Genomic DNA, 27,922 nt, shown 5'->3' with positions numbered 1-27,922 from the left:
TCGGAGGTCATCCATAGAAGCATAATATCAAACAAGAAGCCCGTTTCCAAAATCTAGAAACCAATTATCCCCATCCGCCAACATCATCCCCGTTCCACCTTGTAAATCATCACTGCCCCCGAAAAAGTCAAAGGTCTGTTGAGGCTGCTCCCATTCATTGTTACCGTCACATATATCAACAGTCTCACCTTGATTCCCCAACACCGTTGCGGGCCCGCACGATGGCTCCATGTTCGTCAAGGATCGCAATCGTTCTTTCAATACCTCTCGGGCCTTGCGAATAGCCTCTTCTGCCGCCTCAAGACTCATTTTCACCACCTCAGGCTCGGTCAAGCCTTCCCTCATAGCATCCACATTAGCCTTCACGAAACAAGCGAACAGATACCCCTTAACATTCGTCTCTCTTCCTTCAATACACCTCCACGTCCACTGTTTTGCCTCCTCAAGTATCGCCACCAAGTCTTCTCTAACCAAGCCCCCGGAAATTGGGTCGGCAGCTTGCGCTCGAAGATGAGTTGACAGAACGATGATAACTTGCATGGAAACGGTCCGAAAACAAGCGGATGATTTGGCGACATTGCTTGCGCCAATATCTGAAGTAGAAAAGACACCTCGCCAGATACGGTGTGCTGTATCTACTACAACCACCCGGGAAAAAGCAAACTCTGGTCTGGATAGAGAGGGGAGAAAGAAAGGTAGATGGAGGGCGAGAAGGTAGCGTCTAAGCAGGAGATTGATGTGGTTCACGACAGCTTCGCGGTTCACGTTTGTGAGTGGCGCATTGCTGGAGTGAGAAACGTGCGATAGGAACTTGGCCAGAAGTGTGTATGCTGCTCTGAAATCAGAATCAAGCTTCAAAGCGGTTGGGTAATCGCCTGGTGAAGACCAATCATTGAGAAATTTGACAATGGCGAGGCGTACTGGGAGTGTCTTTCGAAGGGCGAGGGAAATTGCTGTAGAGGTAAATACTCCGTCTGCTTTGGGGATTGCTTGGTCCAAATGCAAGTCCTCATCATTCAAGTTGGATGGAGGCTTTGTGTCAAAGTCTTGGAGAGATATCAAGGGAGGACCTCCAGAGTTCAGGCTGGACTGGACAGATAGCTCGAGGATAGTGTTCCAGATCCTGCGGCGCATTTCTGATGTGAACAGGTTTGTATTAGGGGATGTTCCAATGACACCATCGCGGTGCAGGCCCATGTACATGGCTGTGCGGAGGAGCGAGCCAACCGAGATCCAAATCATGTCTTCCGCTACACCGACAGCTTTGCGGGCGAGAAGCAACAGAATATGGGATTGAAGATGTTGAAGGGAAAGTTGATGCTTGAAGTCCGGCTTGGAGAGCCATGTTTGTGCATCTTGTACCCATTGTGTGGCTTCTTGTCGCAATACCGTGTCAGTATTAGTCGCACCTATGGCACAGACAAGCTTGGCTTGAACAATGAAGGCCGCATTAGTCGGCGGAGTTGGCGATGTGCAGAGAGCATGGAAATCTCGAGTGAAAGAGGGAATATGCATCACACGAAAGATGCTTTCTGATGTTGAGATGTAGTTCCGTAACAGATCGTCGTGGTCTGGCGGAACGTCGAAGAGTGGTTCATACGGCCAACAAGGGAGCACTCGAGACTTCAATGTCTTTGCCAGACCTTTGCATTCCAGCATGCACCCGACGATAGGAGAAGAATTGTTGCGGAAGTGTGGCTCAAGGATCGCAAATAAGTCTCGAACCAGGGTAATGCTGTTGACCCAGTGGCTCTGGCCGAAGTAGCGGGTCTTGTGTGCTATGCTGAAGGCACCGACGTTCGGTTGTCCCTGCCGGGACTCATGGTGAATGTGAAATGTGCCAGCGATGCCCAAATTAGTCGTGTTAACAAGAGATGGTGGCGTTGGAGGAGTAGTGATGGAGAAACAGCTGGCCACATCGAGTTCGGCGTTCTCATCGTCGACACAGTCATTTGGCAGCGAGGTTGCACTTCTGGGAGTGGTGGCCTTTGGAGGAGAGAGGGGAGGGTCACGGTAAGAGCAACTGGAGCCTTTCGACTTGAGGCAGTTTCCACATGGCGCCTTCCGATCACAGCGGATTTTACGTTTTCTGCAAGTGATGCAGGAGCTGTCAGTGGAACTCTGTGGTTAGCGTGACTTCCTAACTCTCAACTTTCATTACTGAAAAGGAACAACTCACACGGCAGGTCTTCTCCGTCGTCGAACAGCACCACCTTGGCCAGTATGCTCCATCTCGATTCAATCTGCCGGCAAATTCTGTCGATAAAAGACAATGTCCGACATCTTTGACAGATTTCGGGATTTTCACATCACATTAACCGAGGACTCAGGAAATTCACTCGGGAAATTCAGTCCTTCGGAGCCAACAGCCCGACGTCATTGGTCCAGGCCTCGCTCACCCAACCCAATATGCCGAGTCCGCGATTCTTATCTCCGGCCCGGCCTTATCCACATTCGGCGACTTATTCAACTATCCTCTTCGGCGTTTATATAAAAACCTGTCTCGGCATCCCCTAGGGGAAATTCTGGTACAGGCACCGGTGCCTTGGGTTTCTTTTCTACACTTGTCGCATATTGTTGGTTTACCGTTTTGGTTTCTCTAACTTGGTACCAACAGCAATCTCTCAGCACAATGGTAGACTCAGGTCAACCCTCGGCTCCCTCTCAAAGCACATCCTCCAGAAGCAGCTCTGAGAAGCTACCCATACCCGACCAACCTCGAGACCTCGAAAAGACCTCGGAATCTACACCTCCCACACTCACCGACCTCTACGGCCCAGCCCCCGACGGCGGCGCCCGCGCCTGGTTCGTCGCCCTCGGCGCAGCCTGCATCTTTTTCTCTTGCCTCGGCATCGTCAACTCCTTCGGTATCTTTCTCCAATACTATGGAACCCACCAGCTATCATCGCATACCCCCGATCAAATATCCTGGATCGGCTCTGTCACGGCATGCATGCAGTTTCTCTTTGGGGCTATCTCGGGTCCACTCTTTGACCGTTATGGGACATGGGTCATCCGTATCGGAGCTATCCTCTACGTCTTCGCCATCATGATGACGAGTTTGTGTCAAGAATACTATCAGCTCATGCTCGCTCAGGGGGTCTTGACGGGATTAGCGTCGGCAATGATACAAGTCCCTGCTTTTGCGGTCGTGTCACAGTATTTTGACAAGAAGAGGGCTGCAGCGTTGGGGTTGGTGGTTAGCGGGAGTAGCATTGGAGGTATTGTCTTCCCTATTGCTTTGGGAAAGATGTTGAATGATACCAGTCTGGGGTTTGGGTGGTCGGTTAGGGTGATAGGGTTCATTGTGGCGCCTATGATGGTGTTCTGTTGCTTTTCGCTGAGGGCGAGGTTGCCGCCGAGAGAGACGAAGTTCTTCCTATGGTCAGCGTTTACAGAGCTGAGGTTTGTGGGGTTGGTCGCTGCCGGGTTCTTTGTATTGCTGGGGATGTTTACACCGTTGTTTTTTCTGCCCTCGTATGCGGTGTCGAAGGGGATGGACAAGATCTTGGCGTCGTATTTGCTGGCTATCGTGAATGGAGCATCGACATTTGGGAGGATCCTACCAGGAATTCTGGCCGACAAATATGGGAAACTGAATATCTACGGGTTTGGGTCATTGTCGACGGGGATTGTGGTCCTGTGCTTGACCAAGGCTACTGATACGGCTGGGTTGGTGGTGTATGCTGTGTTTATTGGGTTGACATCGGGCACGATTGTGTCGGCGAACTCGGCTGCGTTTTCAACTTGCACGACTAATCCGCAGAACTTGGGGACTTACATTGGGATGGGTTTGGCCGTTGGTTCTATCGCCATCTTGGTTGGGCCGCCGGTCAACGGGGTGCTGTTGGATAAATATGGGGGATATTTGGAGGCTTCTCTATTCAGTGGTATCATGTGTCTGGCTGGAGGGGTTGTGATTTTGGCGACGAAGCTGACGACTCCTGAAGGGTTGTTTGGAAATGTGTGAACTTTTGGCGTATTTCTGGGGCCTGTCACATGTTGTTGAATTAGCTTAGAACTCTCAACTATACACGATATGGAAATAATTCGGTCAGATAATCACCCGACTTACCATCAGACCAAAAAGTGTGGCATGACGCGTCTGAAGCTTTTGGTCAAATGTGAACGTACCTTTGTCGGTTCTCTCATTGGTGCGAACCCGAGCAATCCGAGCAACCTCCAGAATGGAAACGTCATACCACTGCTGCTGGGCGGCGCCAACACTGGAGGCAGCCGGCATAAGTACTGCACAAGATCCTATATGCTGGGTATAATTCTCTGGGCATGTTCGCACTTTTGGTCCATCAGTTCTTTTCGGTTGCACATCTTCATTTTTGAAGATCGGTGTTTATTAACGCCTGCATTCAGCTGAATTCAATTCAAGAATCTCGCCAACATATCTCGTCCAGGCATCCATTCATCACGCAAACATGGCCAAACTCAGCAAAACAACCCCCTACAACTCCCAAGATGAGCCTGCCTCCCCCTCCGATCCTCCTCCTTCTTACGAAACAACCATCCAGCAACATTCCCAATCTCAATCTCAGTCCCATTCCCAATCTCAGTCACAGTCCGACCAGCCCAAACCCCAACAGTCTTGTACTCCATCCCGTCCTCACACCTGCGGGTACACACCCCAACCACCAATGCAACCCCAACCAGATAACCTAACCAAACTCTTCAACGACGAGCGGTACGCCGTTCACGACAGCAGGCCAGGATGTTTCTGGTCGTCAACAGGGGGCTGTTTCTTTTCGACGAGGGGCGGGTGTTTCTGCAGTGATAGGGAGGGATGTTTCTGCAGTGATAGGAACGGGTGTATCTTCAGTGATAGGGGGGGTTGCATCTTTAGTGATCGGGGAGGGTGCTGTTTTGGTGATCGGGGGGGTTGTTTTTGTAGTGAGGGGGGGAGGGGGGGTGCGTGGGGGGATTGAGTGAGGAACTTGGGGTTTGGAGGGTGGGGAGCCTGGCTAATTTGATCAAGTCATAAAAGGAGGTTTTTGGACTGTTTTGGACTTGGTGGTTGTTCAAAGACATGGAGTGGGGGCGTTTTCTCTCAATGCTCACAATTTTTTCAGTGTATGCACGGCGGTAGTTCTTTCTCTTCAAGATTATGCTATGTGAAAGTCTACCTACCTGTAAGAAACTACCTATGGGAAACATAGAGACCTTGTATAACCTGATCTATTGCTATTGTACGAATACCCTTTCTAACAGAGCTATCAATCTTTATTGCTCATCCTTAACATGCTGGGGGCCCTCCCCTAAGCCGCCACCGCTGCCAATGCCTGTTCTCTGCTTGCATCTTCAAGCATCTCAATGATGGTAGCATTGCCATGAACGCGCGCCAAATCCAGCGGCGTCTTACGAGTGTCCGAGAAGACGTCAACCTTGGCCACGTGCAAGAGGAGGAGGGTTACGACACCCTCGTGTCCATTGCCTGCCGCCCAGTGAAGCGCAGTCCAGTCAAACAGAGACCGGAAATTGGCGTCTGGCCCGCTTTTGGTGAGAAGGTCTTTTACTTCGGCGTAATGCCCACCCGCTGCGGCCCAGTACAAGGGGAACCCAAAGTTCTTGTCAAGAGCATTGACGTTGTCCGTCTTCGCCTCGTCCTCGGGGGGATAAGAGATGGCTATGAAGTGTTTGTCCCAGGCAGAAAGCTTCTGGCACCGCTTGACAGACATGCCGTTGGTTATCATCCAGGGTTTGATCTCGTACATCATGACCGACCGCCTGTCGAAACTCGACCACTGCATCTTCATCTCCTGAACCTTCTCATCGGTTTACTGGTACAGGATCTCTCGGTTGACACGGTCCTGGCTCCAGTTGCGCGGCTCAATGCCTTAAAAAAGGTAGATGAGATTCTTGTTCCACGAGATGCCGCCGGCGGGGGATTGGTGCTCGTGTACGCAACCAAGGGCATGCCCGAATTCATGGAGGACCGTATCCTCAAATTCACCAGCTGTTGGATCCTGCAAGTTCATTGTGGCCTTGTTCTGAGGCATGCCCCGACTGAGCGTACCGATACAGGATCTTGTGGGTTTTCTTGGGTTTTGAAGGAAATGCGAATCTCCACAGGATCCGTATCGGTCTCGTCGACAAAGTCCATTTTCAGGTTAGCATAGGCAAGCCACTGCCGTGCATAGGTTTTGACCTTCTCGTGCCAGTCGGGGGTGCCGTCCAGGAACCGAACCCGAAGGGTTTGTCCAGCTTTCCAAGTCCAGCTCTTGGCAACAGCAAGCTCAGAATACTTCTCCGCCTGGCCTTCGTCAGAATCGTCAACATGAAGTTCAGGGTGCATGGAGGCGCAAGGAGCATTGACGCATGCAGCAATTTCGAAAACGATGGCTCCCACAGATGCCTTCAAAGCACGATCGAGTAGATCCTGCTGCTCGAGAGAAGGACCTATAACGATGGAACCAGAAGGTAACATATCCGAATTTTCAGGCATTGGAGATGTTGCCAATGCCACTTCGGACTCCTTTTCCGCAGCAAATGTCAGCGATTGGTGAAAAGATCGGACAACGTGAAGTGAACGACAAAAAAAGGGATCCAATCTTACCTCTTTCTTGGCACGCCACGAATGTTTTGATGGCTAGTTCACATGAAGGCATGTTGAGACTGCTGTCACAGACCTCAGCAACAGACTTCTCAAACTGAGTCATGCACCAGTCTGGTTAGTACTGAATAAAACAAAAGGTGGAAGTAAATCGGGTGAATAGGTACCTCATGACGGACAGATTCGACATCTGCTGCATCAGAACGGGCGATCTCGGTAGCCTGGTCTTGTCAGAAGTCATTTCCAATGGTCAAATAACAAATTGGGTTTTTACATAAATGTTCCAATCGTCGCCCACGAAGCTTTTGAAGTCAGGGCCCCAGATCTCCCCGATGTAGGCCTCAAAGACACGCAGGTTGGAGGCTGCAGAAGCGGTGGGCTCGAGCTGCATGTTCGTCTCACATTCCGTCTCGAACTCCTCGGTGGTTACCTATTTGTTTGGTGCCCCGGTTAGCTTCCAGTGCTCGACAACAACGATGGGCTAGGTAAGTATGATGTGGAATGGAACCAATGACCAACCTTGTAATCAGACTTAAAAAATACAAGCCTCCATCGAAGCCAAGAGAACTGCCATTCCTTCTCACGTGAGAGGGACCTCAAAGCCTTCACGGACTCATAAACGGTCCGCGCGCACCAGTAGCAGTGGAGACGAAAAAAGATGCTGTATTCCGGGGCCTTCTTTGTGGTGGTGTAAAGTATTTCCGCGAAATCCACGACGTTCAAATCGACATCGTTCTCAAACTTGAGCGATGCAAGCGGAAGAGGAAGGACGGTCTGGGTTCCACCTGAGTCGGAGCTGGAGCTGGAGCTGGAGCTGGAACTGGAGCCGAAGCTGAAGGGCGAGGACCCATTGGAACCTGGCGAAAGCGGTTCCCATTTAGAAGCCTTCCACTTGCCGAGAATGACTTGGTCCTGCTTTGTCTGGCGTTCGGCGATGATTCTGGTTCGGACGAGGTATCCTGATCATCGACAATGAATTGGAGGTACTCATGGGACACGATAGAGTCCAGATTCTTGACATGAGTGATGCTCTTGATGAGGCAGCGTTCGTACAGAGAGCGGCTCTTGGTCAAGGCCTGGTACCATTCTCTGGTCCAGTACACCTGTTCTTCGTCAACGAAGAGGTAAGGAATTGAGGGCATGGTGGTGGATTGTCGCAGTTCTGATGATCCGATTTATGTGATGCGTACGATTTGAGGGTTCAGAGCTGAAAGGAAGAGATAGAGAACAAGATTAGCTTCTTTATAGTGATCTGGGCAGACCGGAAATACCCTTCATCAGCTCAGACAATTATCCCTCTCACCAAATCCCAACCGCGTTTTCCGTTCAAGTTTGTGGCTCCTGTTCTTCACGGGCTCATGCGGTTCATCTTTGCACAACCTTACCAATCCAATCAAAGCCTCTAGCCTAGTCACGGACTCTGAGAAAGCAGGATTCTGGTTACTTTGGCGTGTGAGAAGAGCTCTTCAACTAACCAGTGTGTGGCAGTCGAGAGAAACCGGGTGGAACAAAATTACCAGTAGTAACTTATGCATATCCACCCAAATCCTACACACCTCAGCAAGATGGCTCGCAATCTAGAACTCAAAGACTTCCGCTTATAATACCCAGCAGTACGAATCATGAAAGATGCGTGTTGTTAAAATCAATGTCAATGGTCCAATAAATCACATAGCTAGGTATCAGGTTATGTTGTCAATGCCCACCATTGAAGTGTTGAGTCTTAGAGAGCGAGGCTTCACATGAAAGACCTTGCCCTGCCCTCTTCAAAGCTTGATATGCTGATTAACATGAAGCATCTACAGATACCCAACTCGTTGCAGACAGAACCAAGTGTATAGGTAATTGACAAAGTTTCATCAAAACCTCACCCTGGACGCCAATGAATGCGAGTATCAAGCCATGTGGGGCGTGGACGTAAGCCCACTGCGTGTGTCTTGCTCCTCCTCATCTTGCAACCTGGACCACGGCCTCTTGCTTCTTCTCTCCATGCGTCACCAATAGCATCACCTTTTCCCAGACCTTTGTTGACATCCCACTGGCATAAAACAACCTGAGGTTGCAAGCTTCAAAGAGATAGAACCCGAATTACCTGAGAGCGTTTCTTCCGGCGATCCTATACCTCTGATTGGTTGACATCATCATCAACGGCAAAGATGTCACTCGTGTTGTATTTTTGGGCTGCAATGCATCTTGTCATCACAACCGCTTTCCTTCAAGCCCACTCATCCCCAGGACTTTTAGACTGGACCCTGGGTTTACCGCCCACTTATGTAATAGGTAGGAGCAGGTCCCCTAGAGCAAGCATGCAAATCCAGGGTCCTTCGAAAGGAATGCCGGGTCAAGCGCTGTTCATCCGTGCCCATCCAACGTAACCACGCCTACCTAAAATAGTTCACAAACCCTCAAACTCCATGATGAGACATAGAGGAGGACCCAAGATGTGGGCCAACAGATCTTTGCACAATCGTCGCGGCAACTGCGTGTGGTTCAGTCCTGTGAGTGATGAGCTAATGATAACATCAAAGCAAACATCTAGTTCAAGGTCTAGAACACACTACCGAACAAGACTTTATGGGCCTATCAAAGGACCTTCGTTTGCAACATCTTGAACCGGGCACTTTCCAAAGAACGCCACAAGCAAATTTGTTGACTCACAACTGGCGGGGGTATAAATATGAAACGCTAAAGTGATAGCAAGATTTTTATATCGCACAGCGGGAAGTTATCTAGTCTCATTTGTCATTCTTGCTTCCCAGTATCATGTGCCCACCCCTAGGGGTCACCACCCTTTCCGAGCGGCCCTCAATTCCTCGAGGACAGTCTTTATCCCCGCAAGTTCCAACTCGTGCATAGTCTCCTCAAAGAGTAGCTTCATGACTGACATGTGACCTTCCTCATAAATCTGATATCCAAAAGGGCTAACCTCCCAATCCATCACAAAGCAACCATTACTCTCTGCTCCTTTCGTGACGACAGCATCCACATACGTCCAAGCCCCATCCTTGATATCCCTCGCAGTAATAGCCTTGACCAACCTGATCGCCCCAGCAAGCAAAATACCACTTGCCTCCCTCTGCAACTCGGTGCCTTTGCAGAAACCTGGATCAACAAGGTTGGTGATGAGTTGATCAGAGGGCGGGAGATAACCCCTCCGGATCCGCTCGGCAAAAAACATCTGACCCAGGAGCTTGGATACAAAGTAGTGGTTCATTGCTTGGTATGCTCCTTTCCCATTCGACGAAGGGGATGTCGTCAGGTTGTTGAACGATGACAGAAAGGGGACGCCGGGGGAAGGTGGGGAAAGTTTGGAGTTATATACACCACCAGAGGAGACGATGGTGAGTCTACCTGGGTTGCCGCCAGAGACAGATCGCATGATGGGTATCAACAAGATGGCTAGGAGGAATGTGCCGAGGTAATTGACTTGTATGACACGGTCGTTTCCCGTGATAGGGTCTAGGCTGAGGTTTGCTGAAACGACGCCAGCGTTGAGGATGGCAATGTCCAGAGGGGGCTTGGTGATGTCGGTGCTTGAGAGCTTGTCTGACAGGGCGGAAGTAAAGGATTGGATGGAGGGGTAGGACGACATCTCGAGGTGCATGAATGTGATGGTTGCAGAAGGGAACTTGCGACGGAAATCTGAGGCGACCTCTTCTCCTTTCTCAGTGTTGCGAACTGCGATGATGAGGTGGGAAAGAGAGAGTGATAGCAGGTCGTGGGCGGCATGGTAGCCCAGTCCGGTGGTTGCACCGGTGATGAGGGCTGTTTTGCCTGCCAACGAGGTGGATCTTGTTAGGGTAAGGCGCTGAGGCTTGGTGCGGAATTGGGAGGAAATGAATATGGAGGTGGCGGACTGGATTGGGCGACCTAGATCGAGGGATACAGAGGAGGTTGAAGATGGCGTCATGGCGGTGTTGCTTTGTTTGAACTATCGATTGGGATAGAACGCTGATTTGACTACTCAATCATGGAGAATGTGGGGCTTTGGGTGATTTATACAGGAGATTTTCGTCTTGATCGACGAGAGCTGAGTTGTAGAAGCAACAAAGACACAAAGGACGACGGCGACCCCGGAGACGACTGTTTACCGAATTGGGATTGTAGTTGAAGCTTGGCGGGCCTTGTTGGTCTGTAACGACTACCTAGCCTCGCCGCCGAGGGTTTCAGTTCTGATGAATAAGCTCGCTGAAAGTTGAGGAAGGCATAATCAAGCTCCCTGGCGCCGAACGTTCGGGCCCGTGCCGGTCCCACCTCTCCGAGATCCACCTTTCCCGAAGGGGAAAGTAATCGTGTCTTGGCAAAGCAATCCCGTGTGGGTCCATCCTTCAAGCTGACAGACGACGACATGTTGGATGCCTTTCGACGTCCGCTATTTCCGCTCCCAAGACTTTTGCATTTTCCATATCTGTTCCCAAACATGCTTCCTCTTGTCCTGCGAGTTTAATCATCACCTCGATCTATCTGCTCGTAGTCATACTTGGCAAGAATTTGCCGGTCTCACACAGCCGTCACATCGTTTTTGTCGATACAGATACTGCAACGCTGAACCGATCCAACAACATGCCGGCAAGGAAAAACCACGCACCCAACTCGAACACCCCCCTTTTCATAGTCAACTCATCAGCCAAGATCGACCCTGCATCCAGGAAACAGATCCGCAGCCATGTCATGCGAGGCAAGAATCGAAAGCGGGCCAGTCAGAAAGACAAGCCCCTGATTCGCTCCTGGATCAACGACTGCCAAGTCGCAGACTACTCTCCCAATTCGATTTCCATCCCACCACGAGTCGGCAATGACCTAAGCCACATTGCCTTCATAACCCCGCTGGCACCCTACATGCAGGAACTCATGTTCCAGTTCTTCACAACCATCAAACAATCCGCCTATCCCGTCGAGACCTGCGTCCAGCCAGACAGTCGTCAGTGGGTGGAATACCTCACCTATGACCAAGCTTACCTTCACTCGGCCCTATTCTCAACCAATGCCTTCTTCGACTGGCGCCGCTCAGCAGAATTTGGCAATGTTACTCTACAACACCTTACCACATGCATTTCCCGCCTCCGGCAGAACCTCCTTGACGCCTGCCTCGCAACTTCAGATTCAACCATCACCACCGTGAACACCCTAGCCATGATGGCTGACCTATTCGGCGACTACGACAACGCACGGAAACATCTCCAAGGTCTTTCCAAGATCGTCGAGGTCCGAGGAGGAATAAAAGCACTTCAATACAACCCCCAACTGCAGTCAAAGATACTGAGAGCCGATCTTGGCCTGGCCCTGTCGACCGGTGTAAAGCCGCTGTTTTTCTCGGAGGGGCTCTCCTGGGAGCCTTACTTATCCTCTCAACCACAGTCCAGCTCATCCAAACCAACCGGGGCACCAGCATGGGACATGTCCTTTGTCACTGACCCTCGTCTGTTGAACGTCTACCTTGACCTCCGGGAATTCTCTCGCGCGGCTAATCTCGCAAAGCAGATAGGCAGCAAGATCGGGGCGGCTGAGTATCTTGAGACGCTGATCTCGGTGCAGTACAGGTTGTTGGCTTTATGTCATGAAGACGGTCTGTCGATGACGGCAGAGGAAAGACTGTTGAGTGTGGGTATGTTGGCTTTTACCACTACAACTTTTTTGCATGTAAAGGGGTTGCCGTTCAGATTCCCTCATCTGCAGGAGCAGGCGAGAGAATGCCTTCAGAATCTGGATACCAAAAAACAAGGCGGTAACCTAAGTTTGTGGTTTTTGTTTGTGGCGTATATATCGGCGCTTGGTAGCCACGGGACAGCGGAGGATGGAGGACTGTTGGTTGAGAAGGGAAGGGAGATTGTGGAGGTGATGAAAGGTGGGAAGAGTGAACTGGGATGGACTGACGTGAGGGATATCTTGATGGAGGTTATGTGGATTGATTGGGTGCATTCTGAGGATGGGAAAGAGTTTTTAGACAAGATAGCAACTGTGAGAAAGGATTGAAGGGTTGTGTGAGGCTGTAGACATGGGAAAGTCATGAATTGCAAAAAAAATGATGGATGATATGAGGTCCTACCCGGACTCGAACCGGGGTTGCCGGAATGCTCTGATATTCAGAATCCGAAGTGCTAACCGCTACACTATAGAACCTGGAATGTTCTGTGGCTGCAATGGCCGAGAAATTGTGTGAACTTCTCTTTCCTTGCCCGTTGTGTGGGATGGAGTTATGTCCCCACCAGGGCAAACCTATGCTGAGTCATAAGAGGTTCCACATTCAACCCCCTTCATCCCAGGTTAATCTCTTTCCAATGAGGCCCCTGACCAAAGCCTAGATGCAGTGCTTTTTTTCTGATCCAGCCATACCCTCTTCTCTCGGCAATTCCACCATCCCATTTCACCAGGATAACATTATAATGGAGGCCGTCACAAATTTCTACCTCTGTGGGCCTCCAAGCGTCAAGTACGTATTTTTCATCGTTCCGAAATGTCTTCTGTGGGCACCCCTCAGAGAGAAGAACCACTTCAATTGGTTCAGAGTCGTAAAATATGATGTCACTCTCTGAACCCCCCAAATCATCAAGACTCATCCATCCACAATCTTCACCATTAGCCCCGAGGAGTCGAGCGTCACTGGTAAAGACATCTGTCATTTGGATTGTGAGTGTCAACACCCATGTCCAGAACCTCAAAATTGGGTACGGCTTAGGGTTATAGATTGGCCTCGGCAGCGTCTCCAATGACAACCCAGATTGAAACCCTTGGAATGAAACACGCGGTTCAGTAGGGTAGAGCCGGCTTGCTCTCCAATCTGTGGCGCCTTGTAATGTTCGGTGGTGAGTTCGGTTAATTTGGTCGATTACTGACATTGTTCTCCCGCTGCTATCGGTGGTGTACCAGACTATCCAAGTCCTATGGCTCTCCAACCATTCGTCAATCTTCAGCTGGCTTTCAAACTCCTCCAAAAATATCATCCGCACCTCCCCTCGCCAGCCAGCCCACGAATAGCTTGGAAACCCAGGCCGTCGAGTAACATTGTTACCCTTGAACAGGAGAAAAATATCGAGATGCGCGACTGGCAAGCCCTGGACTAGGGGATATCCAACCTTTATTGACACTCGCCTCATGATGCCTCCCATGGCTCGGAGCACATCTGCGTCGTTGCCGAGAGACCGGCCTGAGTATTGGCGGATCAAACTACCGTACACTCGTAGAGCAGTGAAGGCAGACTCCCCTAGATGATCCATGGCTCGGGGAACCACCTGGTGAAATTGCGCGAGGTTGTCATTGAGCCTTTCATGATATTCGACCCTGTTACACCGAAAGACAACTTGGTCTCTGAAGAAGTACAAGTTTCGGCGCGATAAAATGCGCTCTTGAAGCCTAAAACGGCGACTATGTCAGCAAAGCTCAGAGTATGGTTCACGTATTGTAGAGAAGAAAGACCTACGTCCACGCTCTGGTCATGTGCGGACTCTCATGCATTGAGAGGCCAATGCTTGTTATCTTTCCTAGGAAGATGCCTGGTTTGATTTCATGAGCCAAGCACCCTCCCTCTCGGCTGCCCGTCTCAATGCCAGGCAGCCCAGCATTGGCGTCGAAGCCCGAGGCGGCGACGACAGTAACCCATGCCCGTTCATACACTTGATCCATGAGCTCGATGCCTGGCTCAAGATCGCTAGGGTCATTTTGAACTAGACATAGAGAATCAACCCACAGATAACGCAGGCCGAGCTTCCGGGTAAGTGTTATGGCATCACGAATTGTTTCCGGGATGAGATTCCAAGCCTTGTTGATACTGTCACGGTACTTGAGTTCTTTCCTGTTGGCCTTTGTAATCCTGAAGTTGGGGACGGAGCCCCAGACATAGCTCAACGCCACATATGGTACTATGCGATTCAGTTCTACCACGCAATTGAGCTTGACATCAATGCAGCGAAGAAACTGAAGACCTGGATAGGCTTGCTCAAATGACTCCCCGGCTGGAGCGACAACACATTGATGTTTGCGTGAGCATTCATCGATCCACCTGGCAGTGCGTTCAATGTCAACCGTTTTCGAAAGCTCATAATGCAAGTAATTGCTTCGACCATGATCCCTATGGTTTGCCGCAAGAAAGCAGAGCCCAATTGGAGCATGCCTTGGCCGGGACGAGTCGGCCCTGTCAACTAAGAAACATCTTCGACTAGGAAAAGCAGGGTCCAGACCATAGTCCCACTTGATGGAAAGAAGTGTAGAGTCGGGGTTGAAGTTGAAGTAGACTGGCCTTTTGGCGTGTCGATATAGAAGCTCGCTAACCAGTCGACAGACCGGACATGTGCTGGTTCGAATTCGTGAGGCAGTGCCGATATCCCAAGTTGAGTTGTTGCCAAAAGAGATGTGGCTATCTGCGTGTAGCAGATCAAACGGGATCCTCGAACAGTATCCGCACAAATCCGGGATAGAAACATTGGGAATAGAATACTGCGCCATGGTGATGAAAAGATTTGATGTTGATGAGTGGAAGGAACGAGCGCTTTCTGATTAGGCAGCACTGCTCATTGGGCTCTGTGCCCTATCCACGTGATATCGCATCAAACATCATCGCTGGTAAGTCCGCCCTGGAGCGGCAATAGGAAGGTGCGCTGTTGCACTTCGTCACCCCAAGGCCGTCTTCCCAAAACTCGTAAAACATACTTCCAGGCAACAAGTAACTCAACATGAAGGCGATATCATCTGAGTCCCCGACGGCCCTCTTCTTTACTCGAATTGAGCGACCGACAGACTCACATTACTATTTCATGATACAACAAGCACCCTTTATCTTGGCAGCTCAATAGCGCTTACCCTCGAAGTGCACGATGCAGCCCTTTTCTCTCTATCAAAGTCTTGACATCTGTTTACGAGGAGAAATGATCGGCTACACAACCATCAGTGCTGCTGCATAACAAAAAGTGTGTGTTCCCCTTATCTCTGTCCAGGCATTCGGCACGAAGTTCTTACCCTTTCTAGATAGAGATACCGCCCCCACAACCACGATGTGACTTCCGAACATCCGATAAAAGGTGACACCAACCGTTGTATCGCTGTGAGATGGGAATGTTGAACAACGGCAAGCTGCGGGCTGAATCACGCATGCATAAGGCTATTAGCTCGGCACCTGTTCACAAAGCACACATGTGTTAGTGTTTCACTACTTCACCAAACTGAGGGAACGGAGACCCTAGACTATTGGCCTGCAACACACTCACAAGATGCACTACACTTCCCTATATTGGCATGGGGGTTTAGTGATCAGAGATGGTGGCTCATGCAGCGAGCTCGCTTGTGTTGTTGAAGCCAGTCTAAAACTGGATGTATTAAGAGTGATAGTTCTGGACATATTTCTTCAATATTGGGAGGAGTTGTCTTTAACCTCATCTTCTCGCCCATGCCAGGTCTCAAGGTTATGCGGGACTACTCGCCTGATACCTATTTAACGTTCTTTCACGCTCACAAGCACAACCAGAACGACTACAACAACAATGGCGCTCTCATTCTCGCTTCTAATATCGATTTGGCCATTGCTTGTCGAAGTTTGTGTTATTTACTGTTTGTCTATAGCAGTCTACCGACGATACTTTTCCCCTCTTGCCTCCATTCCTGGACCCTTTTTCAACGCCATTTCCTACCTTCCCATCCTCTACCAACAAGGTATTCTGGAAGGTCAACTATTACATGCCTTGGAAATATGGCACGCTCAATATGGTTGATTCTTTCGGCAATCCCCCAAGTAACGACATCTCTAATGTGAACCACCCAGGCCCGATTATCCGTATCTCACCCAACGAGATTCATCTTTCCTCACCTGAGCACTATGAAACAATATACTCGAACTCCCTGAGGACAAGCTTCTACAAAGATCCTGCTTTCTACGGACCGATGGAGGGGCCGATCAAGACCCCCGTTATGCTGACCATGATCCCGAATGAGGAACACAGGGTGAGGAGAATGGGCATGAATCCATTCTTTTCCCGAAGGTCCGTTCTTGGCTTGGAACAAATTGTCAGAGACAAAACCGAGAAGTTGGTTAAGATGGCCGAACAATTTCTGAGTCAGAAGGGTGGCGAGTTTGATGTGCACAGAGCCACGAGGGCACTCACGGTCGATATCATCACCGAGTATGCCTATGCGAAATCCTGGAATTATATGGATTTGGCTGACTGGCAAGTCCGCTATGGGATATGAACCTGAAGCCTGGCTAACAGAACAAAAGGGGCGAGGGATATCAGGAGGCTATTAGAGCAGTTCAGACTTTCTTCCCCTGGTTCCAAACCTTCCCCTCCCTGGTACCGGTCTTTGGGTTGGTTCCGGACTGGGTGATGGTGAAGCTTTATCCACATTTTGGAAAATGGTTTGACAGTCTAGAGGTATGCCGCCCAGTGCCACTTCTCTGGGGAATGGCGGGTGTTAATGCAGATTTGACAGGTTGTTCAGCAATCTGTCGCGGAGGTCAAGAGGGATATCGCGCTTGGTATCAAACCTCCTCGGAGAACCATCTTTCATGAGCTTATTGATCCCGAGCTTTCTGAGACGACAAAGGATCTGCCGTCGCGTCAAAAGCTTCCAGATGCTGTTGTCTTTGCTGACGCGGTGAATCTCACCGGAGCGGGTGTCGAGACTACAGGCGCCACCATTTGCAGGGCGCTGTACGAGGTTCTTGACTCGCCTGAGATTGCAAGGAAGTTGAGGAAAGAGCTGAAGACGGCTCTACCTGACCCTTTTATTGTACAGAATATGAGTTTGATTGAACTGGAGAAGGTGCCTTATTTGACGGGGGTCATCAAGGAGACTCTAAGGTAGGTACAATATCTACGTGACAACGGTTGATGAAAGCCACGCTGACACAGAACAGACTCAGTCCAGGTGTACCTGGCCACCTACCCCGTGTCGTACCTTCTGCGGGCGCCACGTTCGACGGGTATACATTTCCACCCGGCACAGTAGTTAGCATGAGTGCCTGGTCGATGCATCACAACACTGAGATCTTCCCGAGCCCAGACAAGTTCGATCCCACACGTTGGACCGATCCAGATGTGGACGCCGTTCACGCCAGAGAAAAGTGTCTTGTGTCCTTTGGCCGAGGAACGCGCAATTGCATTGGTCAGAACTTGGCCATGTGCGAACTTTACTACAGTGTGGCAAGCATGATCCGGAGGTGGGATGACTTGAAGGTGCATCCTGATTTTGGAAGGGAGGATATGAAACTGGTAGAGTTTTTGTTGTCGTATCATCCAAAGAAGGCAAGGAAGTTGAAGCTTGTTAGGGGTTGACCTAATATTGAATAATGCAGATTGTAGCCAGGGGGCATTTCTGATCATTGAATTCCTGACACACCTGGAGGGTATGGTAATGCGAAAATGGGCAGGCGGTGGAGCTTCCGATATAATGTCAAACTTTATGTCTGCCCTCCATCAAATGATACCTCACCGGGTGACTAGTCTAGTGGTCAGGACGCTTCGTTGTGGTTATTCGTAAGAATATCACATACGATCCGAAGAAACCCCGGTTCGATTCCGGGGTCGCCCATACATTTTGCTCTGATCCACACCTAGAGCTTCCTTCTTCTCAGTTTACACTTTTTCCATTTCGGCTTCTTCAGAATTTCATCAAGTCCCCAAAGACTCACCAAAATCACATGCCGCATTCACAGTAATCTCGTTTTCCAGCGCCGGTACACTCCAAGACTTATGCGCTTCAGGAAGGAGTCTTCGAAACCGTCAGCACGTTTTTAAGCGATTGGCGTCTTCCCAACTACAGCGGGCAGGGGTGTCTGCTTTCTACAACGTCACCAGCCTCCCAGCGTTACATCTAGTGGACCCTTCCCGAAGATGGCGGCCTTCATCGGCCTTCAAATACCTGATTGCTGATTTGACAGTGGGCTTTTGACAGCTTCGATCCAGATGGCACAGCGCACGTTGCAGGCATGAGGTTGCTTCATTGGCTTGGCCCTGCATGTCCGATTCCCCTGTAGGGAAAGCTGATGTGCGCTGCCTTGCTCAGGAACACAACTCTTGTGCATGATCTGATAATACGGCCCAACATTTTCACATTTTGGGCGTCCTTTCATGGAACATGCCTGGTTCGCCGACATGGCCAGTCAGGAACAAGAATTGATCAACGCTGCTGAAGATATTGACCCCAGCATGCCAAGGGCGACAATGTATGATCCCGAGGTTATATGCACGACCATCCAAGGCCCTTACATTCGCTGTTCATAAGCACTTACTGGAAGAAATAAGTATTGCGAGTACAAATAGGATGTCTCGGTCTACTTCTTTTGACGATGGCTTCACTTTGACACTCAGGCCACAGTAAACATCGAAGAGGTCCAGTCAACAGTCACCATGTTGCGCCTCACAGCTGCCCTCTCCCTTGCGGGTGTTGTCTCTGCTTCTTTCGAGAACAACCTCGCCTACCTCTCACCATCTCGTCGCCACGCCTCTCTCGCTGTTCCTCTTGCCCACGTTCAGAAGCGCCAGAGTGGCTCTTTGTACACAGCAGCGGAAGTGAACTTCACCCACGGCATCGCGTCAGGAGATCCATATGCCAACTCCGTTATTCTCTGGACCAGACTTTCCCCCACAGCCGATAACGTCGCCTCAGATATCGTCCCAGAGGGCGTAGTGCCCATCTATGGCGATGAGGGCGCTCCCCCCAGCAGCCGCGCCGCCTGCGTCGAGTACCGCATTGGCACAGACGAAGCTTTGACCAATGTCGTAAACAGCGGCAGAGCCTACACCTCGAGCGAAGTAGACTGGACAGTCAAGGTATGCCTCCCACGCCCATCATCCCAAAAGATCCGGGCTAACACCCACCCCCTAGTTTGAAGCAACAAACCTCCAACCCTTCACAACCTACTTTTACCGCTTCAACGTCTGCGACTCCTCCAAATCCTCCGTCGTCGGCCGCACAAAGACCATCCCCACAAAAGACCAAACCGTCCCCCGCAACATCAAGCTTGCAGTCTACTCCTGCTCCAACTACCCCGAAGGCTACTTCAACGCCTACGCCGCCGTCAACGCCAAGGATTCCGCGGATTACATCCTCCACCTCGGCGACTACATCTACGAGTACAAAGCCGGCCTCACCGACCTCCGCAAACCTCTTCCTGACCGGGAGACTTACTCTCTCTATGATTACCGCAAGCGCACAGCTTCCTACCGTCTCGATCCTGATCTTGCCTTGTCTCACCAAAAGTTCCCTTGGATCCCTGTCTGGGACGACCACGAGGTCGCTGACAACAGTTACAAGGACGGCTCCAAGAACAGCGACGGGGAGGAGTTCAGGTTGAGGAAGCAGGCGGCTGTGAGGTCGTATTTCGAGTGGATGCCCCTTCGGCAGGTCACTATGGATGACTCTTTGCGCATCTGGCGGGATTTCTCCATTGGGAACTTGTTTGATCTCATCATGCTTGACACGAGGCAGTACAACCGGGACGTTACCGTTCTTGGGCCACTGGGGGGGATTATTGGGGGGAATAAGAATGAGGTGGAGGAGCAGGCTGATTGGGTGAACAGGACGATCATGGGGTTCAACCAAGAGGCTTGGTTCTACACCAAGCTTCAGGAGTCGAGTGATCGACAGGCCAGGTGGAGGTTGGTGGGCAACCAGGTGATCTTCAGCAGGGTGACGATTGGAGTTTTTAATGATGAGCCGTTTAATTTGGATCAGTGGGATGGGTACATCGCGAATAGGGACAGGGTGTACAAGACACTGGTGGACAACAAGATCAACAACACGGTCATGCTGAGCGGGGACAGCCATGCGGCTTGGGTGAGTGATATGGTTTGGAAGGCGGAGGAGGGGTATGATGAGAACACCGGGGCGGGGGCGGTGGGGGTTGAGTTGGCGGGGAGTGCGGTGAGCAGCTCCAGTCCGTTGACGGGGATTGTGCCGAGGTTGATCACGGATCCAATTTCCAAGTTGTTGATCAAGAACAACCCGACGTTGCAGTGGCAGGATTTGTATTATAGGGGGTATTTTGAGATGGATATTGGGTATGATGCTATTGAGGCGCAGTTCTTTGGGATTCCAAATCTCAAGAATAGGAGTACGGAGGAGATCAAGATTGCAAAGTTCTTGATCAGAGATGGGGAGAATAAGTTGGCGAGGAACCCTACTGTGGGTGGTGGAGTGGCGTATGCGGGCGCGTTGAAGAATGGCAAGGTCGAGACGGCACCTTGATGTCCTTTCTTGTCGATAGAACTCAACTTTTTTCTTTTTGCTCTCAAGACAAAGCCCTGAATTTGTTTTTGTGATTCAAGTGATTACAAAGGTTCCAGATGGAACAGTCTCCAAGCACCGCCAACGTCCTTTGAGAACAACGGGGTGGTGTTCCTGACATGCCAAGGACAAGGGCCGTCAACAACGGCTCCTTGCACCAGTCAGGGTCGGCTCCAGACTGTGTACCACTTCAACTACCGGTTCCCGAGTTTTGTTTGCACCTCAAGCTGCATCGCATCGTCACTTCTGATAACAGCTGACAAGCTAGTATCGTGCCGCTTCTTATCTTTGCATTGGGCATCATGAGCTGCGTCGTGAGGTTTCACATAATTGAGGCCTACAACGCTAAGACAGAACAGCAAAGCAAACACCACAGAAATAGCTCGAAAATACTGGACTCATTGGTCAAAGTCAAAGACAGGCAAACAAAGAATGAAATTTATCGACGCTGGTAGCAGTTTCAACTGCACTCTCCCGCCTCGAGGCTGGTATGAATGGTCATCAGCTGATGACCGTGGCAACAATGAGGGATGCCAGGACGGACTGGCGTGGGAAGATGAGATTTGATAGTATTACTTTGGTGTATTTAGAAATAAGAGACTGATGGATCCCCGATGCGAAGTCCAGTCTCAGAACTACGCTCAACCCATCACTCAGACTCCAGTCAGCTACCTCATGATGTCGTCTGACCTATCTCCCTCCCATGATGCTTGGGCAAGCACACCGCCCAAGGTGACGAGACCAAATCTATGCTGTGAACTTCCGAACCTCCCCGGCGAGTGCATGTTTCTCGGCTTCGTGGCTATTTTGGGAATCACTTGCGTGTTTCTCTGCAAGTTGATTCTGTGGTTATTCCACGTAGCGGTAGACTTTGGACAACCAGCCTGGCTTCAGTGGCTTCAACGACCTGAGAAGCAAGACGTCAACACCTGGCTCAACGGCCAAAAGTCAATCATCAACTTTTCCTTCGCTGGCGTCTCGAAGCCACAAGACACCCTCCACCTTCGTGCAGCAGCCAACGAGAATATTGCCCTTGCCTTCAACATCACTAATTCTTTAACTACCGCTTCAACTTCGATCCACAAGAATTTCCTGAAAATGGCCTCTAGTATCATCAACCGTCCAGGCCGAGACTGGATCAAGCTCTTTGAGAAAGCCACTTCCACTCTCACAGCTGAACTCCCCCGCGACACAAGCCAACCCCTTCACCTAGCAGAAGCCACCCGAATAACCTGCCTCAAAGTCGTGCTCATCGATAACTTTCAGATCTCTTCGGACAGTTTGCCACGGGACTCACTGGTCATCATCACCGACGAAATCAACAACCAATGGCTCAAAGCCAAGTCGTCTTCGAAGAAACCCGTGATATCATCGCTTCTCATTCACCACCTCACTGCCCTACAACGCAGGGACCCCCGGTGTTTATGCTGGCCATTCGACCAACTAAAGCCGGAGGAAATCCTCAGTATGATCATGCCCCAATACGAAACACTTTGGCGCGTCGTCATGGTCACTTACATCCTCGCCTTTCACCTCTATCCTTCGCCTACCCTTCCATCAAGGATCTCTTCTGTTCCCGAGTGTCTCGGGACGAATTCTCTCAAGGAGAGAGAGGCCCTCAAACTGGCAAAAGTAAACCATATAGGCCACCTTGTTCCTGCTCCCCCCTCCCCATCACTCACTCCATTCCCACTAACACCCAACCCCAGGAAGGCCTCCGCCTCACCCCCTCCAACAAACGCATCTACCGCCACACCCCCTCCTCCTCCTTCAAGATCAAAGCCGACCTCGAACTCATGCACCGGCACCCCTCCATCTGGGGTCCCACCGCCCTCGAGTTCTCCCCCTCCCGCTTCGACAACCTCAGCCCCCTCCAAACAGAAGCCTACCTGCCTTACTCCCTCCGCCCCCACCGCTGCCCAGCCTTTGGGGGGTTCGGAGACCGGATGGTGACTTGTCTTGTTGTTGCCATGGGTCGAGTCCTCAACACAAAAGCTGGCAAGGTCTTCAACACTGAACCGACGAAGAGGGCTGGGGTGGTTGATACAGGGAGGGATGGGTTGGAGGGGTGGAGATACCAGAGAGGGTAAAGGGAGAAAAAAAAAAGTCAAAAGATAATGGGCGACCCCGGAATCGAACCGGGGTTTCTTCGGATCGTATGTGATATTCTTACGAATAACCACAACGAAGCGTCCTGACCACTAGACTAGTCACCCGGTGAGGTATTTGAGTTTGTTGTTGAGTTTTGGTGGCGGAATTAGGGGCTTTGATGGCGTGGGAGGTGGGAGTGCAGAACAGATGTCCGTAGCCTCTGAACTTAAATTTGCACACAACAAACACAGATATTAGACAGAAAATTTGTAGAGATATATACCACCCGGCCTACCCTGTGGGTAAGATGTCCTTTTGGTTCCACAAATTTCACATTGTTTTCTCCTTGTTGCATGCAAGTCACGGAAAAACAATCGCTGAAATCTATTATCAAACTTGCTTTTGCCATGGATCCCAAATAGGTACAACAGCCATCCATGATCAACCCCCAAAACCGCAACGAAAGACCCCTTTATCACCTCCATACTAGGGCCAAAACACATCAAAAGTACTCACCGGCGCACCTCCCTGCCTAACCCCCCCCCCAGGAACATACACACCCCCTCCCACCCCCACCGCACTCGTACCATGCCTCGGCACCTCCATCCCCCCCAACCTCTCCCACTTGTCCCTCTCAACATCATATACCTCCACCTGAGGAAACACCCCCTCCGTCCCATTGACTTTATTTCCCTCCCCCCCCAAGACAAAAACCCTCCCCCCAACCCTCGCAGCAGCAACTCCCCCCCTAGCAGTAGGCATCCGCCCCTTCTTCACCACCCACCCCTTTCCCAACCTCTTCAGATCCAATTCATAGACCGTGTCCCTAACATTATCCTGCCCGTCCCTCCTCCCCCCAAGAACATAAAACTTGTCCTTATACACCGCCGCCCCAGCGTGATCCCTCCCCTCCGGCAGTCTCCTCGCCTTAGGGGGAAGCGTAACCCAGGTATTGGTCTTGGTGTTAAAAGCAGAGACCACATCCGTCGTCTGCTGCGGTCCTAGTTCTGGAATAAGAGGGAGGATGGTGAGGCCGCCAGCGAGGTAGACAACGCCGTTGTGCACCCCCATCGCCGCGCTTCCTCGGGGAGTATGACTGTCCGGGAGAGAGGGGAGGTCAGCCCATTGGTTAGTTTTGGGGTCGTAGACGAAAGACAAAGGGGAGGGTCTCCAGGCCCAGTTGTCGACTTCGGTTAGGCCCCCCAGGAGGTAGATTTTGCCGTCGACGACGGCGGCGTTGGGGTGGTTGAGGGCTAGCGGTGCAGGGGCGGCAAGGGTCCAGGTTTTATTGGGGATGGAGTAGATTTGGAGGATGTTGGTTGTTGAATAGGGGAGGGGGGAGGAGGTGTCGTTGGTTGGCAAAATGCCACCGAAGATGGCGAGGGAGGAGGGGGAGAGGGCAAGAGTGACATGTTCCTGGCGAGGTAAGTCACTGATTGAGGGGAGGGTTTGCCATGTTCCTTTGGAGGGCTTTCCTCGGCTGTTGGGGAGAGCGAGGGCGGTGGTTGTGAATAGGAAGGCCGAGATGAGGGCCAAGAGCTTCATGATGATTGATGTCGATGTGAATAAAGACAATGGTGGCGAATGTTGAGAGAGCGATGCAGCTGTTTTATATCCCGTCATTGCCGTCCTCTTTTGCCGAATGGGACAGCAGCATTCCTCTCCTTACTCCAGGTCCGATCTCCACCACGACTTGCAATTGCAAAAACATCAGACCAGCTCTCCTTGGGATGATGATGAGATACCGGTGACGTGGACCAGCTTACTTAACCTCTGTTAATGAATTCATCCGCTCCGAGCTCCGTGCTGACTGCAGACTGATATATGTGGCCGTAATTGGATTTCGGGCGGCACGTTCCTGCAGCAAGGCCGGACAAGAAGGCTTCACGTAACACTCGGAGATAACGGACGGTCCAAGCAAACAAAAGTTGTCGGGCAGGTAAAAGGTCCATACATTGACCTTTGACCGCGTCAGAATGTGGCTGACATTTGTTCCTTCTGCACGCTTCTTTCCGAAAGAGGCAAGAGTACATACTTGACATGTTTGTTGATATGGGCTTCAGGATTCAACCAGTCCCTTTACTGGGTCAAATGTTAGTCACCTGGTAGACTGCGACGATAATGGATTCTATGGGAAGCCGGTGGGCGACAACAATCATGCCGTAATCACCTGTGCTTCAGTGAGAGAATAAGATCAGTTACGAAAACCCTCGGATTTTGCTTCGCGGCGGAACCAAACGTGAAACTCCTTGTGGGAGCCCTGAGAGGAGTTCGACATTCCCCTCAGCCAGCAGACTGTCTACTTGACCACGGGGCCTGTCATAGTCAAATCCTCAATGGCTGTAGCCTGCTGTTCGGTTGGAAAGGAGCAACGTGGACATGATATTTATACTGTGGTCACTCCTCCCAGCTGCTGGAGAAACCAGGGACAAGACTGGCAGACAGCGACCGAGTTCGATTCCAGTCCTCAACCAACATTTTTTTTACTTCAAATTGACCGAAAATAAAAGGATTGTCATGGCATCCTCAGAGACAGACTGTCCACCCGTGGTGAAGGCATCATTTCGCTCGCATTGCTCTCTCCGATGCCGCGTATTTGTGAAGTGAACTTAAGCCAAGGAATGGCTCAGAATTCAGCCTCACAAATAGGCGGCATCGGAGAAGGGAATGTGAGATACATGATGGCCTGTTTGGGACGGAGACAACCAACACGCAGGCAACGGCTTTGACCGTTGCACCACGCTCTCCTAACCAGTGACACTAGGCTCCCAAGATCCTCCGCTTACATGGGGGTGGTTGCTGGGTTGCGGAGCGGGTGGTTTGTTGTGATCATATGATGTATGGGTAAAATGAAAGCGGATGGATGCTCCTCGTCGCCACGACGACCACGACAGGACGGCGGAATGGTTGGCTCACATGGGCGCGTATCACTCATTCACAACTACCCAGTTACCTATATCTATCACCAACTTCAGCCCCATGAGAATTCAAAACACTAAATTTCAAGCTCCCAAAACAACCCCCCAAAATCATCCTCCCAGACCTTCCCCTCCCCATGATCACCAACCCACATATCGCCCACCCCTAACCCCCTCCTCACCCCCCTCAACACCACCTCCGTATTAGCCATAACAACCTTGACCAACTCCGAACTCCCCTCCACCACCACCCCCTCCTCTCCACCAGCCTCCAACGCCCGTTGTATACAACCCGTCACCTCCCTCCTCAACCCCCCGTCATTCTGATCCCCTTTACAAAACCCAGCCTGCTAGCTCCCTCGCCGTAGTACCCAACACCCCTTTCCCCACCCTCCCCAAAAAAATCGTTATTCACCGCCGCAACCGCCATCAACACCTCAAACGATCCTGTTGTCTTCACAGCTCTGGCAATGGTGGCAGGTCTACCGGGGCATTTACACAATACGGCCGTGCAATTCTTATTTAGTACTGCAAAGTCAAGACAGACACTCCGGGTTTGAATCTCGATCTCCCGCCCCAGACTTCCACGCAGCCAAGTCCTAGTCTGAGTCGGGTTGAGAAAACACCCGATAGGCCCGACGATCCTGGTGGATTTCACCACTTTTGCCCCAGGCTTCAGACTCCAATGCCCCGATGTCAACACTTCATGTCTTGATTGAGAACCAGAAACGACAGGGGGGTAAGTTTTCAGTTCTGCTTGCAAGGAGAGGGCGGGGGGTGGGCCAGAGGAGAGGTTGTGTTTCCAGGGGTGGGTGAAGAGGGTTGTGATTTTATGTTGTTTACTATCATCTGTTGAAGTTGATGAAAATGAGCGGACGGCCTTGAGGTGGTTTTGCATCTCCAGCAGACAGTGCAGCCATGTGGAGGATTTGCACAGGACCTTCATGGTGATTTTGGGCGCGATATTCTCCCTTCCTGAACGGTAGTACACCACCGCCCCAAGAACCATGTGCTGAGACTTGGTCAGCATCTCCCCACATTTCGTCCGCGCTATCACACCTGGTGAGCTTGAAAACGACATTCCTGACAGTGCGGCCAACAGCTCCACATCAGCCATGGTCGTCTCGATAGTAGCGCCGTAGATATCCGACGGAATCATCGTTGCCAACCGCCACTCTTACCTGATGTTGGCGTGTCCCCACCAAATAGCCTGGTAATCGACAAGAAACTGAGACCACGCGACGGCCTCCAGACCAGGTGAACTCCCATGGCGGACTTGTACTTGATGGCCCATTTCCATGCAAATGTCAAAGGAGTCAGCAAGTCGAGGCATATCTCCCGTGACCTTTTCCGACGGCACCAGTCAAATCTGTCTCGTTTATCTTGTTCTTCCTCTTCCTCCTCAGGCCGACCCATGCCACAGCACCCTGTGCACGCGCAACTGCACGCAAACGCCGGTGGGTAGCAAAAGACTAGAGTGATGGAAGAGAGAGCGATCGCAATTGGAGTCCACACCACAGCAAAAACACCCCAAAGAACTGTCGGTAAAATGCTGACTTCCCTGTGAACCTTGGACCTATCACTCCCCGCTACCACGCGCAGGACGCCATAGTCGAGATATCCGTTTCTCTTATTGTCGTAGTTCTTCCCAGACCTGAACTCGGCGTTGGAGGGGTCTCTCTCCATGGTCACCATTGGCTCTGACCGCAACCCCGGCATGGTGAGCACCGGCATTCGATATTGCGGATTCCACGACAGCGAGGAAAGGTGGAACCAAAAGCCTGCTGTGAGGTCAAACACGCCGCTCACACGTCTGCTGCATCGACTGCTAACGGAGATGTACTGGGCGAGCGCAGCAATGGTCTGAATGACGGCGAAGAGGAGGGCGGCAACGGCCGCTACCAGAGCGGCAATGCCGATCGTTGTTTCCTCAGGGTTTTCGGAGCCCATAACGGCATGTTGCGGAGGTAAAATTGTTGTATGCCTCCCTAAAAATTCATGGCTGGCGACTGCCCGATGTTAAAGGAGTCGGACTTGGTAGCGTGTGAGTGAGGCTGATAGCAGCTAGAACACAAACCGCTCAATCAGGGAGCTAGAGGTCTTGATCCCGATAGATGAAGGCTGCGCCGCTGGGTAAGCA

General features: G+C 51.1%; 11 protein-coding genes and 3 non-coding genes across 14 annotated transcripts; 6 read left to right on the top strand and 8 right to left on the bottom strand.

Moving 5' to 3' along the window:
• Positions 1 to 27: 27 nt before the first annotated feature.
• Positions 28 to 2,232, bottom strand: QC763_0053200 (uncharacterized protein; the record flags this gene model as incomplete). The annotated part of the gene is made up of 2 exons (XM_062905788.1): positions 28 to 2,107; positions 2,180 to 2,232. The coding sequence occupies 2 exons, from the start codon at positions 2,230 to 2,232 to the stop codon at positions 28 to 30; spliced, it is 2,133 nt and encodes a 710-aa protein (XP_062767003.1).
• A 400-nt stretch (positions 2,233 to 2,632) lies between these two features.
• Positions 2,633 to 3,970, top strand: QC763_305580 (uncharacterized protein; the record flags this gene model as incomplete). The annotated part of the gene is made up of 1 exon (XM_062911004.1): positions 2,633 to 3,970. One exon carries the CDS (start codon positions 2,633 to 2,635, stop codon positions 3,968 to 3,970), a length of 1,338 nt encoding a protein of 445 aa, XP_062767002.1.
• A 5,374-nt stretch (positions 3,971 to 9,344) lies between these two features.
• Positions 9,345 to 10,472, bottom strand: QC763_305570 (uncharacterized protein; the record flags this gene model as incomplete). The annotated part of the gene is made up of 1 exon (XM_062911003.1): positions 9,345 to 10,472. The coding sequence occupies one exon, from the start codon at positions 10,470 to 10,472 to the stop codon at positions 9,345 to 9,347; it is 1,128 nt and encodes a 375-aa protein (XP_062767001.1).
• Positions 10,473 to 11,125: 653 nt separating this feature from the next.
• On the top strand, positions 11,126 to 12,535 carry QC763_305560 (uncharacterized protein; the record flags this gene model as incomplete). The annotated part of the gene is made up of 1 exon (XM_062911002.1): positions 11,126 to 12,535. The coding sequence occupies one exon, from the start codon at positions 11,126 to 11,128 to the stop codon at positions 12,533 to 12,535; it is 1,410 nt and encodes a 469-aa protein (XP_062767000.1).
• Positions 12,536 to 12,599: 64 nt separating this feature from the next.
• QC763_0053160 lies at positions 12,600 to 12,682 on the bottom strand. The gene has a single exon. It is a non-coding gene; the product is annotated as a tRNA-Gln (tRNA).
• Positions 12,683 to 12,816: 134 nt separating this feature from the next.
• Positions 12,817 to 15,156, bottom strand: QC763_0053140 (uncharacterized protein; the record flags this gene model as incomplete). The annotated part of the gene is made up of 2 exons (XM_062905786.1): positions 13,980 to 15,156; positions 12,817 to 13,912 (listed from the first exon to the last, which is right to left on the bottom strand). Exons 1-2 carry the CDS (start codon positions 14,999 to 15,001, stop codon positions 12,817 to 12,819), a joined length of 2,118 nt encoding a protein of 705 aa, XP_062766998.1. The 5' UTR covers positions 15,002 to 15,156.
• QC763_0053150 (uncharacterized protein) lies at positions 12,865 to 13,850 on the top strand (the record flags this gene model as incomplete). Its single annotated transcript, XM_062905787.1, has 3 exons — positions 12,865 to 12,992; positions 13,143 to 13,189; positions 13,430 to 13,850. 3 exons carry the CDS (start codon positions 12,865 to 12,867, stop codon positions 13,621 to 13,623), a joined length of 369 nt encoding a protein of 122 aa, XP_062766999.1. The 3' UTR covers positions 13,624 to 13,850.
• Positions 15,157 to 15,221: 65 nt separating the features above from the next.
• Positions 15,222 to 17,961, top strand: QC763_305540 (uncharacterized protein). The gene is made up of 5 exons (XM_062911001.1): positions 15,222 to 16,255; positions 16,311 to 16,717; positions 16,771 to 16,917; positions 16,976 to 17,346; positions 17,403 to 17,961. Exons 1-5 carry the CDS (start codon positions 16,033 to 16,035, stop codon positions 17,818 to 17,820), a joined length of 1,566 nt encoding a protein of 521 aa, XP_062766997.1. The 5' UTR covers positions 15,222 to 16,032; the 3' UTR covers positions 17,821 to 17,961.
• A 17-nt stretch (positions 17,962 to 17,978) lies between these two features.
• QC763_0053120 lies at positions 17,979 to 18,076 on the bottom strand. The gene has a single exon. It is a non-coding gene; the product is annotated as a tRNA-His (tRNA).
• Positions 18,077 to 18,094: 18 nt separating this feature from the next.
• QC763_305530 (uncharacterized protein) lies at positions 18,095 to 20,793 on the top strand. Its single transcript, XM_062911000.1, has 2 exons — positions 18,095 to 19,317; positions 19,373 to 20,793. Exons 1-2 carry the CDS (start codon positions 18,895 to 18,897, stop codon positions 20,732 to 20,734), a joined length of 1,785 nt encoding a protein of 594 aa, XP_062766996.1. The 5' UTR covers positions 18,095 to 18,894; the 3' UTR covers positions 20,735 to 20,793.
• Positions 20,794 to 21,399: 606 nt separating this feature from the next.
• Positions 21,400 to 23,152, top strand: QC763_305520 (uncharacterized protein). Its single transcript, XM_062910999.1, has 2 exons — positions 21,400 to 22,405; positions 22,483 to 23,152. The coding sequence occupies exons 1-2, from the start codon at positions 21,449 to 21,451 to the stop codon at positions 22,861 to 22,863; spliced, it is 1,338 nt and encodes a 445-aa protein (XP_062766995.1). The 5' UTR covers positions 21,400 to 21,448; the 3' UTR covers positions 22,864 to 23,152.
• QC763_0053100 lies at positions 22,892 to 22,989 on the bottom strand. Its single transcript has one exon. It is a non-coding gene; the product is annotated as a tRNA-His (tRNA).
• A 198-nt stretch (positions 23,153 to 23,350) lies between the features above and the next one.
• QC763_305510 (uncharacterized protein) lies at positions 23,351 to 24,487 on the bottom strand (the record flags this gene model as incomplete). Its single annotated transcript, XM_062910998.1, has 1 exon — positions 23,351 to 24,487. The coding sequence occupies one exon, from the start codon at positions 24,485 to 24,487 to the stop codon at positions 23,351 to 23,353; it is 1,137 nt and encodes a 378-aa protein (XP_062766994.1).
• Positions 24,488 to 26,089: 1,602 nt separating this feature from the next.
• On the bottom strand, positions 26,090 to 26,941 carry QC763_305505 (uncharacterized protein; the record flags this gene model as incomplete). Its single annotated transcript, XM_062910997.1, has 2 exons — positions 26,090 to 26,695; positions 26,723 to 26,941. 2 exons carry the CDS (start codon positions 26,939 to 26,941, stop codon positions 26,090 to 26,092), a joined length of 825 nt encoding a protein of 274 aa, XP_062766993.1.
• Positions 26,942 to 27,922: the final 981 nt, after the last annotated feature.

This window comes from Podospora pseudopauciseta, chromosome 3, assembly GCF_035222475.1.
Source record: "Podospora pseudopauciseta strain CBS 411.78 chromosome 3, whole genome shotgun sequence".
NCBI classification, from domain to species: Eukaryota; Fungi; Ascomycota; class Sordariomycetes; order Sordariales; family Podosporaceae; genus Podospora; species Podospora pseudopauciseta.
Note: the sequence above shows the minus strand (reverse complement) of the source record. Positions and strands in the feature narration are given on the sequence as shown.